The sequence below is a fragment of the Chiloscyllium plagiosum genome, chromosome 25, assembly GCF_004010195.1.
Source record: "Chiloscyllium plagiosum isolate BGI_BamShark_2017 chromosome 25, ASM401019v2, whole genome shotgun sequence".
Taxonomy (NCBI): domain Eukaryota; kingdom Metazoa; phylum Chordata; class Chondrichthyes; order Orectolobiformes; family Hemiscylliidae; genus Chiloscyllium; species Chiloscyllium plagiosum.
The window spans coordinates 23,613,313-23,636,300 of NC_057734.1; the positions used below are offsets into that span (position 1 = coordinate 23,613,313).

Sequence of the window (22,988 nt, forward strand, 5' to 3'; positions counted from 1 at the left end):
TACAAAGTCACTACCACCTGGGTTTTTCATCCACTGACTTGAATGGGCAGAGAAACAATCCCTGTAGACTGAAGCCACCCCAAATCACACCTCTGCCAAGTCTTCAATATTAAATGGTTATTTTAATAAATAAATTGATTTGTAAAAATCTAGCTACTCTGCAATGGAGTGTAATAGTCACTCCACATTTTCTAGTAAAGAATTTTAAGGTAAAAGAAGTAACTGATTTAACTAGCAAATTTAGAAACAGAAAATAGGAGCAGAAGTAGGCCATTCAGCCTTTCAAACCTGTTCTACCAGTCATCATGATCCGGGTTAATTCTATATCTCAAAGACCTATTCCTGCTCTATACCCAAACCACTTGACACTTTTAGCTTCTTTAAATCTGTTTCTTTCTTAAATATGCATGTTGCTTCCTCCAGTCTCTGCCGTCCATGTACTGCTACAATGCTGTTTTAAAAATTCTAGGACATAGCTATGTATGGTGAATGGCAGGAGAGGACCATGCAGCTGTGACCAAGCATTTTTTGTTGAAGATTTTGAGGTGTGTTGAAGGAGCCTTCATATCTTGCTGCATTGCATCTGTAACAATCTTACTAGTGGTGAAAGTTCATGGGTTGCTGATCTAGCAGACTGCTTTGTTGTAAATGGTGCTGAGCTACTTGTGTTGCAAATGATGAAAATTTCAACACTTGCTTGGTTTCTAGGCAAGATGAGCCTTCAAGATGTTAATGGTTGGTGATGTATCTTGGTAATACCATTTAAGCGAGGTGGTTCCACTTTTGTTGTATTGGAAGTGTTTTTTCTGGCACTTGTGTAGTTTGAATGTGCTTTGCCACTGCATGCTGTACTGAACTTGTGAGCAACCACAAACTGTTTCATTATTTGGGACAGTCAGAATTTACAATGCAATCAGCAAATGGCTCACTTCTAACTTTTGAGGAAAAGTAGTGACTAGCCAGCTAAAAATGTAACCCTGAAGAAATACTGCAGCAGTTTCCCAAATATAGGTGATCGAAAACAGTCATGCTGCATTATTGTTAGAGGTAGAGATATCTGGGCCTATTTAAATTACTTGGATTTGATGCATACGGAATATATTAGTGAAGCAAGTTAAGATGCATAGTTATCTATTCCCTCCCTCTTTCAATTTTGCTGGAAAAATTGAAACATAATTGATAGCTTTTATAATTTTTCAATTTTTCAACATGTAGCAGTAATGTCATAAAAATTGCAGAATCATGGTTGTTTTAGCTTTTACAAATGCATAAGTGAGGTACCTACTATATGAAATTTGTTGGACTCAGTTTTGAAATCAATTTTCGCAAATTGATAATTCTCTTGTTTGACCCTTAAAAGAATAGTTTGTATTTAAAAAACTAACTTATTTATTAGAAGCTATCAAATTTTCTAAGAATTTCGTGTAGATGTTGTAGTGAATGAAAAATCCCAATGATCAACAGTCTTGCGATTTGGATTGGTTCATACAATCAATGTTGATCCTCTGACAGCTGAGCAAACAGCAGACAAACAACAAATGCTGGAAATCACAGCAGGCCAGACAGCATCCATGAAGAGAGATCAAGCTAACGTTTCGAGTCTGTGACTGCAGAGCTGATGTGAAGTGTGGAGGGGTGAACATTTATGAAGTAGTTTTGGGCGGGTGATGGTGTGGGGGCACTATGGTAGACCCATTCCTCCCCCTTCCTCTCTTCTCTCTCTCTTTCCCCCTCCCCCCCCCCCCCACCTGCAGCATAAATGCTGTCCCCTCTGCATTTCACTTCAGCTCTGAAGAGTCATCTAGACTCGAAACATAAGCTTGATGTTTTCTGACCTGCTGTGATCTTTAGCATTAGCGACTTGTGAGAAAGGTTTTAGCTCAGGTTGATAAGTATGTAAGTTAGCTCGTTGAGTTTGAAGGATTCTTTTCAAACATTTTGTCGCCATAGTAGGGGTAAATCTCTGAAGGGTTGGTGCTAATCCTGCCTCTCTATTTATAGGTCTTGGTTTCTTAAGGTGGGTGACATCATTTCCAGCTCTCTTTATTTTTTATTTTCAAGGGAAGGTAGATAGGATCTAAATCGATGTGTTTGTTGATGGAGTTCTGGTTAGAATGCCACGCCTCTAAAGAATTCTCATGTGTCTCTTTTGTTTTGCCTGTCCTTGGGCTGTATGTGTTGTCCCAGTCAAAGTCTTTGTATGTATAGAAACTAGTGATAGTGGGTCGTGTCTTTTGGTGGCCAGTTGGTGTTCATGTATCTTAGTGGCTAGTTTCCTGCTAGTTTTTACGATGTAGTAGTGTTTTTTTAAAACCATTTTTGCATGGTATCTTGTAAATGATGTTAGATTTGCTGTAGTATCTTCATTAGTTGCTGTTTATGGACTACCATGATGCCAAAGGGTCTGAGTGGTTTGGAAGTCATTTCTGATATGCCTTTGTAAAGTAATGTGGCTATAGTTTTTGGTTGCATTATGTCTACTTGTTTGGGTTCGCTTCTGAGGAAGTGGCAGGCTGTGTTTATTGGGTACCTGTTTCTTGAAAATGTATAGATATTTTTCTTCTTTTTGTAGTTCTCGGGTGCTGCAGTATGATGTAGCTCGTTGAAATAATGTCTTGAAACAGTTCCGTTTGAGTGTTGGGATGATTGTTTCTGAAGTTAAGTATTTGGTATATGTTTGTTTTTCTGTAGATGCTGGTTTGAAGCTGTCTGTTAATTGTACGTTTAACTGTCACGTCTAGGAATGGGGGTCTGTTGTCGTTCTCCTCTTTTATGAATTTTATGCCAGTCAGAATATTGTTTGTGGTTTTGTATGTTCCCTCTAATTTGTTCCATTTCGTGATCACAAAGGTGTCATCTAGCGAGTTTTAAGAAGATTTATAGCTCAGGTTGAGGTACTGGATGTAAGTTTGCTTGCAGAGCTGCAAGGTTCATGGGATGGAAGAATAGTTAACAAATTATATTAAAAAGCTGTGAAAAATACCTTAATCACAAATTAATAGTGCACCTTAACTTGAGAGTCAATATTCTTTGGACTGAATAGGTTTATTTAGCTCAGAAGATTGAGAACGCAAAACAACAAACGATAAGCTTCTCAAAAGGGTCTAGGACCAATTAAGGTCAAAGGGTAGAATAATAAAGTGTACAGGCCTCTGGTGAAGCACTGGTGGTATGGCCCGCTTTTATTTGTTAAGGTTTCCTTAGGTGGATGATGTCATTTCTTCTTTTTCTCAGGGTGGTAAATGGTGGAACCCCCTGAGAAAAAGAATTGGAAATGATGCCGCCACCCCAAGGAAACCGAAACACACACAGCAGGCCATACCACCAGTGCTTCACTGGAGGCTCACCGATGATGTTACCTAGTATGGTGACGAAACATCTGAAAATGAATCTACCAGCTCAGTGAGCAAACTTACATCCAGAAAGTGTCATCTATGTAATGGACTCAAAGTTTGGGTTGGATAGTTGGGAGGGAAACTTGTTCAAGTCTCTGCATTACTGCTTCTGCTATAAGCCCTCATACTGGTGATCCTATAAGTGTTCTGTTGACTTGTTTGTAGGTTTTGCTATTGAATGTGAAGTGAGTGGTGATGCACAGATCCACTAGCTTGAGGATGTTGTCTTTGATGAAGTTGGTGCTGCCTAGTAGTGATGCCAGTGTTTCTTTGGCCAGGTTGATTTAGTTGATGCGAAAAGGGGCATTCTAACCAGAACTCCATCAATAAATACTGATTTAGATCCTATCTACCTGCCCTTGAAAAGAAAAAAAACAAATGGCATTACTCACCTTAAGAAACCAACACACTATAAAGAGAGAGAGGCAGAACATAGCACCAGTGTTTCACTGGAAACTCTCATTAATGATGTTACCTAGTATGGTGACAAAACATTTGAAAACAAACCTTCAAGCTCAGTGAACTAACTTACTTACATATCTCCAACATTTGTTGTTTTCACTACAGATTCCAGCATCTGCAGTAATTTGCTCCTAGATAGGCAAACAACTGTTGGTTCATTTCTTCATGTTTCAGATCAATTTTCGCTTGTTATTTTTGTCATCTGTCCGTCTCTGTCTGTTCCCCCCCTTCTGTCGTTCCCCCGGCCGCCTCCTCTCTTCCTCCCCCCCTTCGGTCTCCTCTCCCCTCTTTCTCTCCCTTCCCCCCCACCTATCTCTCTCCTTCTCTCTCACTGCGTCCCTTTCTTTATTTCTTTGTCCTTCACTTTGCCTGGATCCCTGCTCACTGATATCTTCCCCACCCACTCCAACACCTGTCTACTTGTGTTCACTCTGCTTCACATTGCAATATGCTATTAGGAAATTTGTTTTAATATGCTGTGACATTAGTAGAAAGTGGATAAACTGTTTCCTGCATGATCATCTCCTCACTTTGACCCCATCCACAATAGTTTTAGTAAGTTGTCACAGTTAAGTATATCTGCCAGGCAGGTTATTCATAATCCTTAAAATATGTTTGTTTACTGATTATTGTTTCTTTTTTCCACCTTCTCTTTCTGATCTCTGTAGTTCCATCTGAAACAGGTAATTCTGATGTTTACTTTGTTTTTCTACCATATATGTATATTAACACTGTCCCATTTATTTCAAACTGACTCTAAGCTTAATACCTGCTTGTGACCTATGTTAAACTGGCAGTGCATCTTTGAAAAAATGGCATGTTAAAATTCAAGTGGTGCTCAAAGCTACTAAATATAGTCAATAACTGCTTTAAGAACAATCATTTGGATTTTTAGTCTGAACTGATTTTAATTTATTGGGGAATGTATGTAAAATCAACTTCACCTTAGTGCACATCAAGTTAAAACTGGAGTGGTCTTTGAATATATATATATTAGCATTTGTCCTAAATTATCTTTAGTCAGGTGTGAAGAATGTGCAACTTAAATTATATAAAGTTGTATAAAACTGTGCATTTGCTTGTATAAATATTATATCTGTTATTTCCAATAACAGATAAAGTTATAAGTAGGAAACCACTTCCATTTTAAAGAGCAATTCCTTGCAGTTGATTTATTCTGAATTCCTGATTGAGCAACAAGAACTATTTAATTTGATAAGTTGAAAAGGACTTTATTTTAAGGTTATTGATTTTCCTCAAAGCAGCGCATTTTTACAAAAACTTACAACAGCTTCATACTGGTAGCATTTACAAATCTCATGACATTTGCCAAATTGTATTGGCAATTCAAAAAGAAAATTTGATGTGAATTTGAGCATTATCAGCATTTAGCTGGAGAATATAGAAACAATGCAGCAACGTTTCTGCATCTTGAAAAAATCTTTAAATCTCAGCTTTTCTTATTAAAACTAATGATTAAAAAGAAAAAAAGATACTTTGAAATAAATTATAGCATTTCCAGCAAATTTTCTAAACACTCATTGTTTTGATTGTAATGTTATGCTGATAATAGGTTAATGTGGTTTGCCTAAATGGATTTATAAAAATAAATAACACTCCCTAAAGACCGCTGTTGATTCAGAAAATAGTTTACAAAATCAAATAATTTCTACTACCCAAAAGGAATAGAGACAATTTTTGGAAAAAAATCAGTGCTGAAAATGCTCAGCAAAGCTGGCCAGGAATGAATTACCATGTTGAGTCAAATGTGACTCTTCAGAAGACAAATTATACAATTTGTATGCATTTTCCCAGCAATGGTTAGGGCATTCTAATGTTACTGAAGTGAGACAAAAGGTTTATAGCTTCTTTAGCATGTTCAGTGATTATACAAATCACATGACTGTTCCTGTAGTATTTCTAAGGGCTTTGCTTTCTGAAGGAGGGAACATGATCTTTATTATTGTAACTAATGATTATGGGCAATCTCTAGCAGATTAAGTCCATAAAGCAGTTGGTCTTATTTAAAATTACATTGTCACTGTGTAATTTACTATAAACCAAAAATCCTATTGTAATGATATTTACATGGTTGTTAGAACCACACAAATTCAATCATGTAGCCCACAGTTAACTTACACAGTGCCTTGCTATGCTTTTCACCATCCTGAATCCTTGAGTTTACTGTTGTTGTACAATTGCAACTTTAGGTCTCCTTTCATTTTATAAAGTTTTTGTAGCCTGTCATCACAGAATTACTTGAGGGATTGGAGTGTTGCCTGTAATATATGCAAAATCTTGCAGTTATTACTTTAATGGAAAGGAAAACACATGCGTTATTTTGATTATAATGTGACATTGGTGAGTGATAACTTGTTATTTTATAAGTGTAAATAATACTCCCTGAAGACCACCTCTGCTTCAGAAAATAGTTTACAGTATTAAATTATTTTTGCTATACTAAATTAAAAATGATAGCATTCATGAGACACCCTCGACTCCTTGGATAATACACATAGAATTTCAAGAGATGTGGATACTTAGAGCTAAGTGGCACTTTTGTGGGATTTTTTTTGTTAGATACGTTGAAAAGTAACAGCCAAAGAGGGAGAAGAAGCAAGCAAAAATGAAAGGAAAATCAGTTTTTAGGAACAGAAAATAAGTAACACTGTTTTGAGTGAATAATACAGCCATTCAGGTCATTGATTAATAACAACGTAGTAGTAGTACTGCATGCCTGGAAGAAAATAGCATGTTTGTGACTATCAATCTTTTTTTTAAATTTTTGTTTTTTGAAGCAACCTGTTCAGAGATGTTATTTCACACCTCTGGAGCAGGTGAGACTTGAACCTAGGCTTCCTGGTCTGGAGTAGGGGCATTACCATTGTGCCACAAAAGAGCCCCTTACTGTGACCATCAGTTACTGTTCATATTTATTCTGCCTTGTAACATTTGCAACAAATGGTATGGTTTTGCATTTGTCTCCGCTTGCCAGAGTTTGTGAAGCAGTCTCCCATGATCCTTATCAAATGTTTCAGGTATGACTGCTGACAGTTATGACCTCAGTACACAAGTCTAGAGTAATGCAGTGTATTAGTATTAGATGCTTGCCAGATACCCATTCGGCAAAGGAACTGGGGTTATTTTTGGAAGAAGTTTAAAACATTTGTTGGAAATGTTCAAAATTGAGGGGTTTTTAAATGAAGTGAAGAATAAAATTTGCAGGCCAGTAAATATAAACAATGTTTAAACATTCAAAGAAATGAAAGGAGCAGCTATGGAAATTTATTTTAAGCAGTTTAGCAGTTTAACTGAAATTGATTGAGTTAGAATTCATGACCCTTTTTGATCTGTAAGTGGATAAAATTTGATAAAATGTTGAGGAGCAGGGGTAGGCAAAGCAATTAGATTGAATGAATAGTTTTTTCAGAGATCTGGCACATTCCTTAAAATGAAAAGGCTCTTTTGTATTCGAATATTTTGTGTAGTTATCTCATCTGTTCTGTAGAAACAAGTGATGCATCAAATAAAAATATATCCAGATGTTATGAATAGTTTGTGCCACAAAAGAGCCCCTTTTGTGTTCTGTTACCACAGATGTAAACTGGTATTTTTCCTACCTGCTCCTTCATAGGAAATAGCAGTTTGTTTGAACATACTGATTTCCCTTGACTCCATACCCACGTAGTTTATAGTATGTTTTGAGCCTTTGTCTATGAATATGATACTTGGATCACCTTTCATTTCTTCGTCTTTGCGCTGAGCCGAGGTAATATGACTAATTGTAGTAGTCTTAAATGCAGGCCTTACTGAGATCAGCTGATGACAATCTAGATCAACCTTGAACTATGCATTGTTAAATAAATTGTTGATATCTCTGCAATGGCTGCATTTTCTATGCTGTTTCCATCTTAACTGACATTTTGCAAAGAACAAAACGGCAGCTCGATATTTTAGGAAGATGGGGTTTGTCATCTGAGGTTGCTCTTAGTGTTCTGTAATATGTAGGATCTATCAGCAGAATAGGTCGCATTGTTCTCTCATCCTGGAGCACACAGTGATACTCCTGCAAATCTGCAGAAACCAAATAGGTGAAATTCATGCTGTACAAAAAAAATGGTATGAACTTCAGAGTTAAAATGATCAACTTGCAAGAGAGAACTGATTTTGCTTGCTTCGTGCATGTTTTCCTCAGTCACATATTCACATCTTTGTTTAGTTATAGTGTATGTGCAGGCACAAGGCATTTAGACAACTGATCAGATCTGACATCATGCATGTAATGTTTTAGTATTTTTCAAAATTGCACTTAAACATCTTTTTGTTGAAAGCTTTTGTTGGCCCATTTATCTGAGGTATTTCAAGGTTTTAGGCTGCCATTGTGGACAAGTGGGCAGCAGTCAATTTTTTCCAGTCTTTGAGTAACAAATAGGAAGCACATGATTGCAACAATTCATCTCCTTGACCCAACTTTTTCCTATTGGGCCTGCCTTGCTTTCTGCCCAGAATTTCTTGCCTAGCACAGCAATGTTTGGAAACTAAAAGAGATTATTGTCATACCTGTATCTTCCGTTTGGTAGTATGTGTTAATACCCAAGGGCAACCTTTTCACATTCTCTCTCAAATTTAAGAACATGAAAATTCTAAACGTGAATTTCCTACTGGTGCTTAATTTGAAATGCAAGCATTAATTATCACCTTAAAGTGTCTTTTTAGACTCCCAGTATAAACTTGTTTATCCATTAGCTATTACTGTGGTCTCAAGCTAATATTTTGGAGCAGCATTTGTTTCCATAAAATGAAGTAATTTAGTTGTGAAACTGTAAAAATTTTGATGCTGCAGATTAATACAATAGCTTTTTTAAAAAAAATACTGTTTCAGATGCTTTCACCGATGCTGCCATAGGCTCAAGACTAAATGGTGAACATAAAGACAAAGATCTAGAACCATGGGATGGTGGTGATAGCACCAATGAAGATTTGGAAGCTCTGGAATCGGATGTGGTAAGCTCTTTCAATTCTGAATTTAAATAACGACCAAAAAAAACCAAAATATATTAAGTTGTTTCTTACTTGTGTTGTATCATTGTAACGTTTTTTTAGGAAGGAAATAACATTATATTTAGACTGTGGCCAAGCTCTCTGTATAGTTGGCTCACTGTTTTCAATTTGAATTGCCTTTGGGAACGAGAAACCTATTAGCTCTGACATAGTATGAGAGTCATTGTTCAGAAGATATTTGAATGCTTTCCACAAATAAATCTAAGGAGTTATATTTATTTAGTTTTGAAATTAACTGGTGAGTTCTTCAGTTACACAACTTTGTGCAGTTGGAAAAATATTGAATATTCTGCTGCTTGTAATTCTTTCAGAATTTTTGTGGAATTGTGATACTCTGCTGTAGTTTTACTTAATTTTTAATCCGATGTGCTTGTGAAGCAAACTAGAAGCATTTGATGTGAATTTCATATAAATCACTGCTATAAGCACAGACTACATCAGTAATATTACATTGCAGTACTGTTTTCATTTCAAATTACTGATGTAGATTTTGCTAGGGACCAAGGAATTAAATATAACTTGGTGCATGAACATCTTGATCGTTTCTTCATATGTGAAGTAATATTTTTGTTGGGTATCAAGAAAGGTGTGATCTCCATTTGAGATCATTATTTGGCTGGCCTTTTACTTGTAAATTAATATTTATTGAAAATTGATTATGACACTCAAAGGATGTGTAACCTTTTGTGTAGAAAAATAAATTGTTGGTACAGTTTCTTGCTGGTTTAAAAAAAAATTTTCTTTCTTACCTCAGTCTAACGGCTGGGATCCCAATGATATGTTCAGATTTAATGAGGAAACTTATGGCGTGAGATCCACCTATGACAGCAGTTTATCCTCCTATACGTAAGTGCACAGATTTCAATAAACACCTTGGGTAATTATTTTGGTTTTATTATTTATAATCCTGTTAAAGCCTTCCATTTTTCCGCTTTGACAGCTCTTTTCAAGATTTAAAAAATTGAATGTGAATGGCATATTGGAAAACTGGCTGTAAATCCACTTCTTTTCTTTGTCATCACATTTAAAAGAATGATTTTTTAAAAAAGAAGCTGAAAAAGTTGAGCATAAATTCTATTTGGCTAAAGTAGTATCTCCTCCCTGACCTATCACCTTCATCTCCTCCCCCACTGACCTGTTGTACTCTATGCTACTCTATCCCCACCCCCACCCTCCTCTAGCTTATCTCTCCACGCTTCAGGCTCTCTGCCTTTATTCCTGATGAAGGGCTTTTGCCCGAAACGTCGATTTCGAAGCTCCTCGGATGCTGCCTGAATTGCTGTGCTCTTCCAGCACCACTGATCCAGAATTCTATTTATATATACCATGGAGCCAGATCTGCTACCCAGTATGACAGCACTCCACTATAATTTCCTGATTGAGTGAATGTTAGTTTCACATTTTTAGCCCCGCTTTACCAGGTTTAAGACAAATATATTTATTATAACCTTTCTATTTCTTTGCCCTATAAAAGAGAATATTCTTAATTTTATCCTTTATTTTTTGCAATTCTAACTTTCTTGGTGTTCCTTTGTTTTCTACAGCAATTATTTTTAAAATCAGATTTGCTTCATATTATTTTTAATAGGTCTAAAGATTTTTATCACTTTTTATGGTTGTGGTTTTCTCGAACTTATTTTATCTGTGTATCACACACAGAGTACCTTTGGAAAGGGATAATTCTGAAGAATTTTTACGACGTGAAGCTAGAGCAGCTCAACTTGCTGAAGAAATAGAATCAAGTGCCCAATATAAGGCAAGAGTTGCATTAGAAAATGATGAAAGGACAGAAGAGGAGAAATACACGGCTGTACAAAGATCTCCCAATGAAAAAGAGAGCCATGCTGTCACCCCCAGGTACTATCGCACTTTTATACAGATGTAGTATTCTGCAGTATTTAATTACTTATTGTAGAAAATTCTCTGGGGAATGAAGTGATCAGGATACAATTCAATTCCACATTAAGAATGACATGCTTAGTCCTAAACAAGAATATTAAAGCCAAGTGCAAAGTTATGAATGGAGATCTGCCCAAGGTGGATTGAGTAAATAAACAAGTAGTATGGGAGTTAATAATAGTGCAGAAACATTTTTTTAAATTCAAAATGTTGGTCCTAGCTTTCGGTAACACACAAAAAGGTGGAAAATAGAAGGAGTAAGCCATCCAACCCTCAGATCTTGCTCTGCCATTCAATAATAAAGTAGCTTAGGGTGTGGGTTTGCTCGCTGAACTGTAGGTTTGATATCCAGACGTTTCATTACCTGGCTAGGTAACATCATCAGTGGCGACCTCCAAGTGAAGCAAAGCTGTTGTCTCCTGCTTTCTATTTATATCTTTCTCCTGGATGGGGTTCCTGGGGTTTGTGGTGATATAATTTCCTGTTTGTTTCCTGAGGGGTTGATAGATGGCATCTAGATGCCATGTGTTTGTTTATGACGTTTTTCAGATTCAGATTACTTACAGTATGGAAACAGGCCCTTCGGCCCAACAAGTCCACACCGCCCCGCCGAAGCGCAACCCACCCATACCCCTACATTTACCCCTTAGCTAACACTACGGGCAATTTAGCATGGCCAATTCACCTGACCTGCACATCTTTGGACTGTGGGAGGAAACCGGAGCACCCGGAGGAAACCCACGCAGACACGGGGAGAACGTGCAAACTCCACACAGGCGGGAATTGAACCCGGGTCTCTGGCGCTGTGAGGCAGCAGTTCTAACCACTGTGCCACCGTGCCGCCCACTAATACACTTATACGTTATGGTTGGAGTGAAAAAAAAACCCACCATTTCGACTGGGACAACACATCTACCCTGGGACAGGCTAAGCAAAGACATGCCAGAGAATTCCTAGAGGCCTGGCACTCCAACCACAGCGCCATAAACAAACACACAGATTTGGATACCATCTATCAACCCTTCAGAAAATGAACAGGAAATTATATCACCAGGAAACCCATCCAGGACAAACATATAAATAGAAAGCAGGAGACAACAGCTTTGCTTCACTTGGAGGTCGCCACTGATGATGTTACCTAGCCAGGTAATGAAACGTCTGGATATCAAATCTACAGCTCAGTGAGCAAACCTACACCCTAAACCTCAACCTGAGCTACAAACCTTGCAAAAATATAATAGCAGATCATCCAACTTGATACACTTTTCCCACTTTCATCCCATATGCTTTGACCCCTTTAATCCTAAGAAGTGTTAAAGGATTGCAAATGGGTTCTGTGGTGTTGAGTCCATTTGTAAGTTGATTTGTGCACATGTTGGAACATGACACAGGATAATATAAACCAGTTGTTTGTAAGTACAGGCAATGTTTGTATGTTGGTCTTTAAAATGACACCCAATGTGGGATCGTATGTGAGCATTTGTAAATTGGGAATCTCCTGTATCTAATCCCTCCTTCAAAACTTATAATGTTTTGGCTGCCTCCACTTTGTGGCTGATAATTTTAAAGGCTCACCACGCAGAGAGAAGAAATTGCCCCTCCTCCCCATCTCAGTCTTTACTGACTATCCCATATCGTTAAGCAGTCCTGCTAGAATTTTACGGGTGCCTGAATGATTCCCCTCTCATTCTTCTAAACTCCAACGATTATAGTCCTAACCAACCCAGTCACTCTTCATATTGTCAGCCTTGTCATCCCTGGAACCAGTCTTGTAAACAGACAGATAAACCAACTCGAGAAATCCAGGAAAATTATGATTATAGCCTAAATCACATGAAGCGAGAGGTTGGCTAAAGCTTAAGCAAAAGTGACCTATCCCAGATTTATTTATTTTAAGAGGCATGTGAAGAATGCAAGGGGAAATTATACAGAAGATAAGAAAGAGAAAATAACTTCCAGTGGATTTTCAACTAAATGAAGATCTCCTAGCAGCTTGCCCTGGTTAATATTTCTTCACATGGAGTACCATCCATCCTGAGAAACAAAGCAAATCATTCAGCCCATTGAGCTTGCTCCATTATTCAGCATAACCATGGCAGATCATTTCCTTCAAAATCTTTTTCCCCACATTATCTCCTTTATCTCCAGTACTGTGTGCAGTTCTGGTCGCCTCACTTTAGGAAAGATGTGGAAGCTTTGGAGAGGGTGCAGAGGAGATTTACCAGGATGTTGCCTGGAATGAAGAATAGGTTAAGAGTGCTAGGCCTTTTATCATTGGAACGGCGAAGGATGAGGGGTGGCTTGATAGAGGTTTATAAGATGATCAGGGAAATAGATAGAGTAGACAGTCAGAGACTTTTTCCCCGGGTACAACAGTGTGTTACAAGGGGACATAAATTTAAGGTGAAGGGTGGAAGGTATAGAGGGATGTCAGGGGTAGGTTCTTTACCCAGAGAGTGGTGGGGGCATGGAATGTGCTGCCTGTGGGAGTGGCAGAGTCAGAATCATTGGTGACCTTTAAGCGGCAATTGGATAGGTACATGGATAAATGCTTAAGCTAGGACAAATGTTCGGCACAACCTCGTGGGCCGAAGGGCCTGTTCTGTGCTGTATTGTTCTATGTTCTGTGTTTATCCCTTCATGAAATTCATATTTAGAGATCGGTCAATCTTTGCTCTAAACAGGCTTAATGGCTGAGCTTCTACAGCCCTATGGGGTAGAAAATTCATATGATTCACAACCTTCTAAGTAAAAACAAATCTTGTCTTTGTCCTAAGTGGCTATCCTGTTGTTTTGAAACTGACCTCCCCAGGTTGCAGTGAGTATGATAAAAGAAAAGAGTATGATGAAATTTAAAGAATGTATTTTAATCCCTCTATTTGAGTCATCTTGAGAAATCATTTTGGTTATTATAAATGTCAACATTTTTGTCCTGTACAAAATATACTTATAATCAACACATTAAAATAATGTATTACAACAATGATTATCAAGGAAACAATTAATGAAACAGTTCTAGGTTTATTACTTTACATGGTCCTGAAAGCCAAAACAGCAGTTAAGAATACAATGATTGTGCTTTTTTGCAATCAGGTGGTAGAAAAGTAACCGATCAAGACTTCATTCCTACTTATCTGAAGGTCAAGTTTGAAAGTAGTGGGTGAAGTTACAACTTGTCTTCCCAATGATTGAATACTCCACTACATCCCCATTCAAATTCACACTTAAGTAATGGTAACTAGAGGGTATATGGTTTAATTGTTCATTTTATAGTTAAGCAATGTTGCAATGCATATGTTTTATTTTTAGATCAATTATGTTCTTTTTTACGTAGGGAGAATAAGTACATTCCACCAGGACAAAGGAATAGGGATGGAATGTCTTGGGGAAGTACAAGACAGCATTCACCAAGGATTGGGCAGTCCAGCTCGGGCCCACCACCTTCCCGGGCTGGATCTCATACAACGGATTACAGTCCTAATTCTGGGACAGACCAAAGAGTTGTTAATGGAGGCAAGTATTTACTTCAATTTAAGAAGGAGATCTTTATCAATAATGCTAGTTGTACATGTGGGCAATGCAATCTGAAATTTCACTGGTTCTGCAGTCAGTAGAACCAAAATATTGGAAAGTGTATGGATAGGTCTTTTACTTAGTCTGTTAGAAATCTTGAGCCCTTTAAAATGGTTGCGGCAGTATGTATTAAGGTTATTAAAATCCATTAATGTATAATTCTATGTAATTATACAATGATTTTGTGCAAATTTAAATCCAAATTGGTCTCAAGAAAAAAGCTTGTTTGGTTTTCACTTGGGGTCAGTGTAGCTCGACAATAGGTGACTTATTATTTGTGTATGGCATACTTTCTGTAGGACAAGAAACATTTGAACATATTGATAGAGCTGAGAGGTATGTTTACATCTAGCATGATTATTTATAAATGTACAAGTATAATCCAAGTATAAATGGGCAGAAGTACTTGGTAAATGTACCTTTTTGATATACACTAAGGACGTGTTTCTGTGCCTCTGGTAAACTAAAAGTTCTCTGGAGTGCTCTGTGATTATACATGATATCTTAAAATTTAATTTTCACCGCAGTTGTTTTCAATTATCTGTCCTGAAATTTATCCTTTTGGAATTCCCTCCCTTCTCTTGCAAATACGGTTAAGGTAATTATGACCCACAAAGGGGTTTTAGCTAAAGTCTTCAGATATATTAAAAAAACACATTTGGCTTTGACTATTTAATGTACATTGTTTTATTGCACACAAATTAGTGTTACTTTGAAATATTTCAGTACCAAACTGTTTGAATTATTTAGTATATATAAATTAGCTGATTTGCATAACTGAAGTTGCAGTCTGTGAACTTTTAGTGCCATAGATAGCTGCTGTGCAAGATCTGGGAACACCTCAAAATTTTGATTACCCATAGCCAATTCAATTTGACATGATGATCCATGTGAATTAGAGCACAGTTGGTCATATGCCTGAACCTTAAGAGCTTATAAAATTACCGAACAAAATTTGTTTGAATTAGATTTGGTTTCTCAGATATTAAGTGGACAATATCATGGGTTGAAAACACAGCAAGCAACAGAAGTAGTTCAATGAAATTGAAGTCTTTATTTAAGCTATTTGTTATAAAGGAACAATATTAGTGAATCTTAATTATGAAATTGGAAAGTCAAATCATCCATCTGTACTCTAATGTTTACAACAATTATTGATTTTTGAGGCTGAGGGGATTCATTCCTAGGACAAAACACTTTTTTAAAAAAAAGTAAACTTGTCTATGAATTTATTGTTGTAACAACCATCCGTTAAAAGGATAATGTATGGTACAGTAGGTTTACCCGTTACAATTTTGTGTCAAGTAACTGCCTTTCATCCATTCAGAGTGAAGCACAGCATTTAGAATTCATTTTTATTTGTTATTCACAAGATGGCTGATTTGAGAATTAGGAAAAAAAGACCACCAGTTGGAACATTGATAAATTGGGAACCGAAGTGGATGCAGCTTTTCTTCACATTTGGTTATGTCAGGTGGTGTGGAGTACTTTATTTTGGTATTAAGAACATGAATTGAGGTGTTCTATGCCTGATTATTGGCAGTCTTAGCCTGCTGAGTTCTAAACCGTTAATTTAGAGTTGTTTCTTCCTCTCTCATTGCAGTTTTGTAACTTCTAAATATTATTAGTAAAATAAAAAATTACATTCATAACACTTGCCGCTTACACTAAAAAAACACTTTGGCATATTTTTTGTATTCTACATTTGCCATCAGTTGAAGGAACTTAGCATTCACTATTATTCAGTACCCGTTTGTAGAGACCATTTTTCCATGATCTCCCAAATTTCTGTGATAATGAGTATCTCTCCTAATTAACAAACATTGATTTGTGTATTTACAGTACTGAATCCAGTGATATTTTGTGTAGCCAAATGTTACTGCAAATACAATATTTCTTAAATATTTTTATAGAACGTTTTTAACAGATCACATTGTGTGGTTCATGAAACACCACTTAAAAAACACCTCCGAACAAGGAAAAAAGTCAGATGTATTAAGTATGGAAGTCTTAATGCACATTAGAAGTGCTTGCTTTCAAAACACATCTTGCTTCCATTTTAAAATAAATTAAAAGCTCTGTGTTGCTTCCCAAAAAGCTGAGATACAAGATATTTTAAAACACTCACTTTTCTCTCCTTGTGCCAGTATACTGTGTATACTGCATTTATTTTTAAATGTGCAATATGTTTTGAAATGTTGACAAAAATTGTGAATTATTTTATTATTTATTGTCTTGTGAAGTGTATATAATGTTTTTTGTTACTTATTCCCATATTTTTCTTTAGTTTTTACTTTCCTTTATATCATTTGTTCTGTCAGGTGTTGCCTGGCCTTCGCCTTGCCCATCTCCTTCCTCACGCCCACCTTCTCGCTATCAGTCAGCTCCCAACTCTCTTCCACCTCGGGCAGCCACTCCTACCAGGCCGCCCTCCAGGCCCCCTTCACGGCCTTCAAGGCCTCCGTCTCACCCCTCTGCTCATGGTTCTCCAGCTCCTGTCTCTACTATGCCTAAACGCATGTCTTCAGAAGGTACCACAGTTAGTCCTTCCATATATGTTTGTTCAATTTCTTTGTTATATAATATTCTATTTTATTTTATTAACTTGCAACATGTATGACATTTGAAAGCTAAGCATGTTTAATCCTTCTTGCTTGCCATTACCTTGTCCGTAACCAGCTTTCTTGAAATACATATCTTTGTCATCAGAAATGAGCATTTATATAAATATGTTTTTGAGACGGTTGTGTGATGATCAATGGTTGCATGTTGCTTACACAACTTGCCTTAAAATTAATTACTTAAAATCCAACGGGCTGCTTCTGACATTCAAGTAAGATTATTTTAATGTGACACTGATTGTGAGACTTAATCATTTATGCTATGTGCAAGTTCGTTTAGTGGTGGAAATTGTGGGTTGCAGAATAACTGTCTTAACGGCAAGTGATCAGAGATCGTTGCTTCATAAACTAATCAGTGACCAGTCCAGATTGCCGAACTTTCGCTTTTCAAAAAAGTACCTTGGACACTTCATTTTGTAGAATTAGCCATTATTTTAATGTTTAGGTATTGTCAGGAATAAAAACATTCAAAAGGATCTAAATAAAATTTTACACTACTTTAGGATCTAGCTCATTTCTCCCAAATTTTATGCAATGAATTCCAAAGTGATGCAATTTATTTAATAGGCAAGTTGAACTAACCACTTCATAGGAATTTCCACTGTAACATTCTGAACATTTCCTCGAGTGGCCATGAGGGTGAGAATTTAAACACAAAGCCAAACCAAAGGACTGTGCTGGAAATGAAACAAAAATATTAAAACATTGGCTTGCTCAGCATGCTGGGCAGCATCTATAGAGAGAAACATTAAACATTTTATTCTGAAGCAAAACCTTTTTCTCAGATGTTACTTAACCTACATATTTTAAGTTTTTAATTGAAAATGTTAGGTGGGTGACCCCAACAGGCCTTGTATCACACATGATCAGATTCACTCAATCAGTTAATATTCTCCATGCTACATGCAGGTTAGCTTAGGTGCGGTCATTTTACATGAATTTGGGAGATCTCGTAACTTTTTGAGCTAAAACTGCTTACAGTGCACTTGTTACTGTTTGTGTACAAAACTGTATTTATTTGTAAAGTTAATATTTTGAGACGTTGCTATGTGGCTGCTTGAGGGGCCAGCTTGTATCACAGCTTTACTGCATGTTTATGGCTGCTTAAGCATTTCTTACATGTGGTATATCATCGAAACAAATTACCTCTGGACAATTAGAGCCTAAAGGATTTAATGGTTTCTATTCTGAGTCCTAAATATTTGAAAATGGTTAATTTTCCAATGGTAAGAAGGACATTAACTTGGAGATGTAGGGTTATTCATATGTACAACAAGTTGATGCTTTTAGTTGGAGTGAAAGCTTTGCAAACAATATTGAGATTTTTCAGATTGCTGAAGAATCAGTCATATAGCGCATATTCTAAATTGTATAGAGTATTACTTTAAAAAGAGAGCTAATACACATGTAATTAGTTGTCGGTGCTGTTATACTACTGAACTGGTGGGGAAGAAAATTTATTTGGTGAGTATCCAGTCCTGATTACAGCTAATTAATGCACTCGCTGAGAAGTGCAAACGTGTAGCAATTGAGCATAAGAATGGGCTGTACAAGGAATGTAGCTTTCCCATCTACAAACAGGCAGATAGGTCTGTCAGTTGCTGTGCAGGGTCAACCATGATGGTTTCAAGGGTGAGATAACATCCAAGGTAAAATCCAGCATTTTAATTACTTTACCTATACAAATTTAAGCTCCCTAAAGATTCCCTCAATTATTAATATGAATTATGGACTAGACGATGATTATAGCAAGCTTTCTGGAGAACGTCACTGCGTCTGAGTCTTTTGTGATTTTCATCTGTATACTTTCAGAGCTCTCGATGTAGTAAATAAGAATCATTTGCTTTTCTGCTGAAGTTATTGTCCCTGTCTCCTGGGTTATGTCCATTTACAGATTTCTATTACCCATTATACTTGGCCATTGAATTTTGAACTTGAGGCCTTTATGATCTATAAGGTGAATTTCACACCTCTGTACTGCCTGTTGACATTACATAAAGTAGGATGCGAAGGGTATTTTTGGGGCAAAGACTCTTGCACAGATCATCTGGGCTAGGCGGCCTATTTCAGTACTGGACATTCTAAGTAAATCTGTAGGTTCAGATCCATAAAGAGCAGCAATAAAAGTCTGAGGTTCTGCGAACAGCAATATGTTATCTTCTGAGCACCCTAATTCTGCAAGCTACATGTGAGTGCAAAGGTATTGGGAAACTCCCAGTCTGTAAACCTAAACTTGGAGATTATCAGTCTCTCATTTTGTATGCCATTTTCCATGTATTAATATTAATTGCATTTTGTTTTGTCATCAAGGTCCTCCACGAATGTCTCCGAAGGCACAGCGCCATCCTCGACATAGAGGTCCTTCTGGTCGAACTGGCGTGTCTTCAGGTTCAGATTTCATAGGTCACAATGTGTCTGGAGAAATTTCTGCTCCTGTTCCACGAAACAGTCCTTCAGCAGGGACATGGTCATCTGTAGTCAGTGGAGGTAAATCTATTGAAGTTTGAAATGTTAGATTTAACTCTGTTTTAGGGTTTTTACCTAATCTGGAGGGTTTTTTTAAAACCAATAACAAATTGCATTTGGCGGCTTTTCTGTATTATTCAGGCAAAAATGGATCACAGAACCAAAGAGGAGCTATTAGAGCAGTGATCAGAGCATTGGCTGAGGAGAGTTTCCATGCAAAAAATAAATGAACAGACAGTTTATATTTGCCAATTCCAGCCATTTGGCCAGAGTCAGACAAGAGTGTGGAGGAGATGGGAGGGGCAATATCATGTAGAACTAGCGGATTTTAGAGCTTGGAGCATATAAGGCTAAGAATCCGACGGACTGAGGAATGCACAAGTGTAGATCAGGAAGGGTGAGAGTTACATTGAGAGTGGAAACAGAATGACATAGCAGTAAGTGTTTGGATGAGTTTGCAGGCTGAGGCCAGTGAATGACTAACTAGGAGAGCTTCAGGATGCAGTACGGTCTCACTGTTCAAAAGGGATGCATTCTTGGCAAATGTTGCAAACAATGAAATCACAAGCAGCAAGCATGTTTTATCTGGGAGCCTGAAAGACGTTAGACCTGCGATGGAGCATCTCTGAGAGTGTGTGTATAAATTGGGGCGGAAGCTCAATGCCTAAACCACTTGCTTGGGAATTCAAATAGCACAGCATTCAGCTAGGTGGAAATGGCCAGCATTAAGTTCGAGAATAACAACAGTCACATCTCAGAAAATCATTAGCAAGAAACTGCTATTGGGACAGTGTTTAAATGAGTGAATTAGAAAAGCATATTTTTAATAGCTGAAGTAAGTGGGCCAGCTAGCATTTATTGCTATCCCTAATTGCCCTTGAGACGATGGCGGTGAACTGTCTCCTTGAACTGCTGCAGTCCATGGGGAGGGAATTCCAGGATTTTAACCTGCAACACTGAAGGAACGGTGAAATATTTCCAAGTCAGAATGGTGAGTAGCTTGCAGGTGGTTGTGTTCCTATGTATCTGCTTCCCCTGTCTTTTCTCGATGGAAGTGATCGTAGATTTGGAAGATGCTATCTAAAGATCTTTGAATTTCTGCAGTGTGTCTTGCTGCTGCAACTGAGCATCAGTGGTGAGGGAATGAATGCTTGTGGATCTGGCATCAAGCATGCTGCTTTGTCCTGGATGGTGTCAAACTGCTTGAATGTTGTTAGAGTTGTGCTCATCCAGGCAAATGGGGAGTATTTAATTGTGTTCCTGACTTGTGCCTTATAGATGGTGGATAGGCTTTTGAGAGTCCGGACGTGAGTTACACACCACAGTATTCCTAGTCTGCAACTTTTTCTTTTTGCCACTGTTATATGATGAGTCCAGTTCAGTTTCTGGTCAGTGGTAACCCTAATCATGTTCATTGTGGGGGCTCCACTGATGGTAACATGATTTGAATGTTAAGGGACAGTGTTTAGATTGTCACTTATTGGTGATGGTCATCGTTTGACGTTTGTGTGACACTTGTGCCACTTGTCCACCCAAGAATGGATATTGTCCAGTTCTTGTTGCATCTGAACATGGATTGTTTCAGTGTCTGAGGAGTCATGACAAGCGCTGAACACTGTGCAATCATTGGTGAACATCTCTACTTCTGACCTTGTGATGGAAGGAAGACCATTGAAGATAGTTGGGCCTAGTCAACTACACTGAGGAATTTCTGCAGAGATATTCTTGAGCTGACTGACCTCCAACAACCACAGCCATCTTCCTGTGTGCCAGGTATGACTCGAACAGAAAATTGGTAGCAGCAAAAATGAGGGAAATTTAGGGCTAATATTCAGTAATATAAGTAATCCAAAGTAGAGTAAAGGAAGTAAGTTTAAGACATGGCTTAGTTCAATTGAGTGAAATGTAGCCTGTAAAAATGTCAAGTATTGGAACTTATTGATGTCCTAGAAAACCACATGTGCTGCCAGCAGTAGAAGTTTGTGTATAGTTTTCAGCACTTGGGTGGTGTGGAATCATTGTAGCACATCTGTGAAGCTGTGTTGTGTGGATAGCATGTTCAGTGAGTTGGCCACACTGTAGCTTACAAGTCTGGAGGCAGAAAAGAAACTGGTGACTGCCATACAGTTGGAGAGGAACAAGCTGGCGGTTCTGCTGTCAAATACATTCTCTGTTCTGGAGGCTGGTGAGGTTGCTGGTTCCTCAAGAATTGTCAGAGCCAATTTTATGGCAATGTGAATGGTTCAGCTGTACAGGTGGAAGGAGAAAAGCAGTAGTGATTAGGGATTCGTTAATTTGAGGTGATAGGTAAAGGGGAGACAGATGGATATTTCTGTGTCCATTGACATAACTGCAGGATGTTATGCTGTCTCCCTTGTGTTTGAGAGCACCACATTCTTTTGGGAGGCAGTGAACATCCAGGAGTTGTGGTCTGCTCTGCTCTTCGTACCAGTTGATACCAATGTGGTCCTGCAGGCAGAATTTAGGGAGCTAGGTTGAACATTAGGTTGAAAGTTTGTACTTTCAAAAAACCTATTGGATTATAATCTGGTGTGATTTTTAACTTTGTCCACCCCAGTCCAACATTGGTGCCTCCACATCATTAGCAATCAGAACCTCAAATGCAGTAACCTCCAGATTGCTCCAGTGGTACTCCAGTGAGTCCAGAAATCGAAGAATGAGGCACGTAAATGAATGGCTGGAAAGATAGTCCAGGAGGGCCTCTGGGCAAAATGGCACCAGTATAATTCAGATGTTACACCCTCACGGAGCTCGGATTGGGTTCCAGAGTTGGGATCATGAGCCAGTATTAGTGCAGAATACGACACCTCACAAAATACTTAAAGACTGACAGGCAACCACAGCTTAGAGAATAAGTTAATAGGTTAAGTTGAGGTAGGTCAGAAAGTACTGAAGTCTAAATCAGAATACTGTCCATGTTTGTGAACATAGAATATAATAATAATAAAAATTGCAAGTTACAGTTGCAAATTGCCATGATGAAATGTGACGTGGTCATGACAGGTCTGGTGCAGGGAAGGATGGGCCTGAATATTAAATATTTCTGGGTGTGAGGTGTTAAGAAAAGATGGAAAAGGAAGGAAAGATGATGATGATATGGTGATATTGATTAAGAGGATTTCCCAGAGGGTTTAAAAGAAAATTAATCTAGCGAGAGGTAATGAACCAAAAGGTTGCAATTGCTTTATTCAGTGTACTTTCTTCCCACTACTAAGTGGTCTTTAATGTAGAGTAGCAAATCTGTCTAGAAAATAGAAATGTCAGCATCACCAAGGAGTTGTGCTGGAGCCTTTACCGAACATAGATTAGGACAGTAATAGCATAAAGAATGGAGTGACAAATATTTGGGAAAACTTCCTAAAACATACGTGTCCAGTCCAACAAGAATGAGCGCTCTACTGATCTGGAAATAAGGCAAATCAAGTGTTAGTGCGGGAGCCCTTATAAGGTGGCGATCAATGTACTGTAAGATGTACAATAGTAGAAAAAA

The 22,988-nt window shown here is 37.8% G+C and overlaps 1 protein-coding gene across 6 annotated transcripts in view; it reads left to right on the top strand.

Moving 5' to 3' along the window:
- The window catches only part of atxn2 (ataxin 2), a 104,967-nt gene that overhangs the window by 51,892 nt on the left and 30,087 nt on the right, over positions 1-22,988 (top strand). For 2 of the 6 annotated variants that reach the window (XM_043715670.1, XM_043715671.1), the window contains exons 6-12: positions 4,526-4,540; positions 8,740-8,861; positions 9,673-9,764; positions 10,578-10,775; positions 14,152-14,330; positions 16,712-16,921; positions 19,322-19,498. In XM_043715670.1, the coding sequence (XP_043571605.1) occupies positions 4,526-4,540; positions 8,740-8,861; positions 9,673-9,764; positions 10,578-10,775; positions 14,152-14,330; positions 16,712-16,921; positions 19,322-19,498 (993 nt within the window). The remainder of the gene's footprint in view (positions 1-4,525; positions 4,541-8,739; positions 8,862-9,672; positions 9,765-10,577; positions 10,776-14,151; positions 14,331-16,711; positions 16,922-19,321; positions 19,499-22,988) is intronic. The other 4 variants (XM_043715672.1, XM_043715674.1, XM_043715673.1 and 1 more) reach the window with 3 other exon arrangements.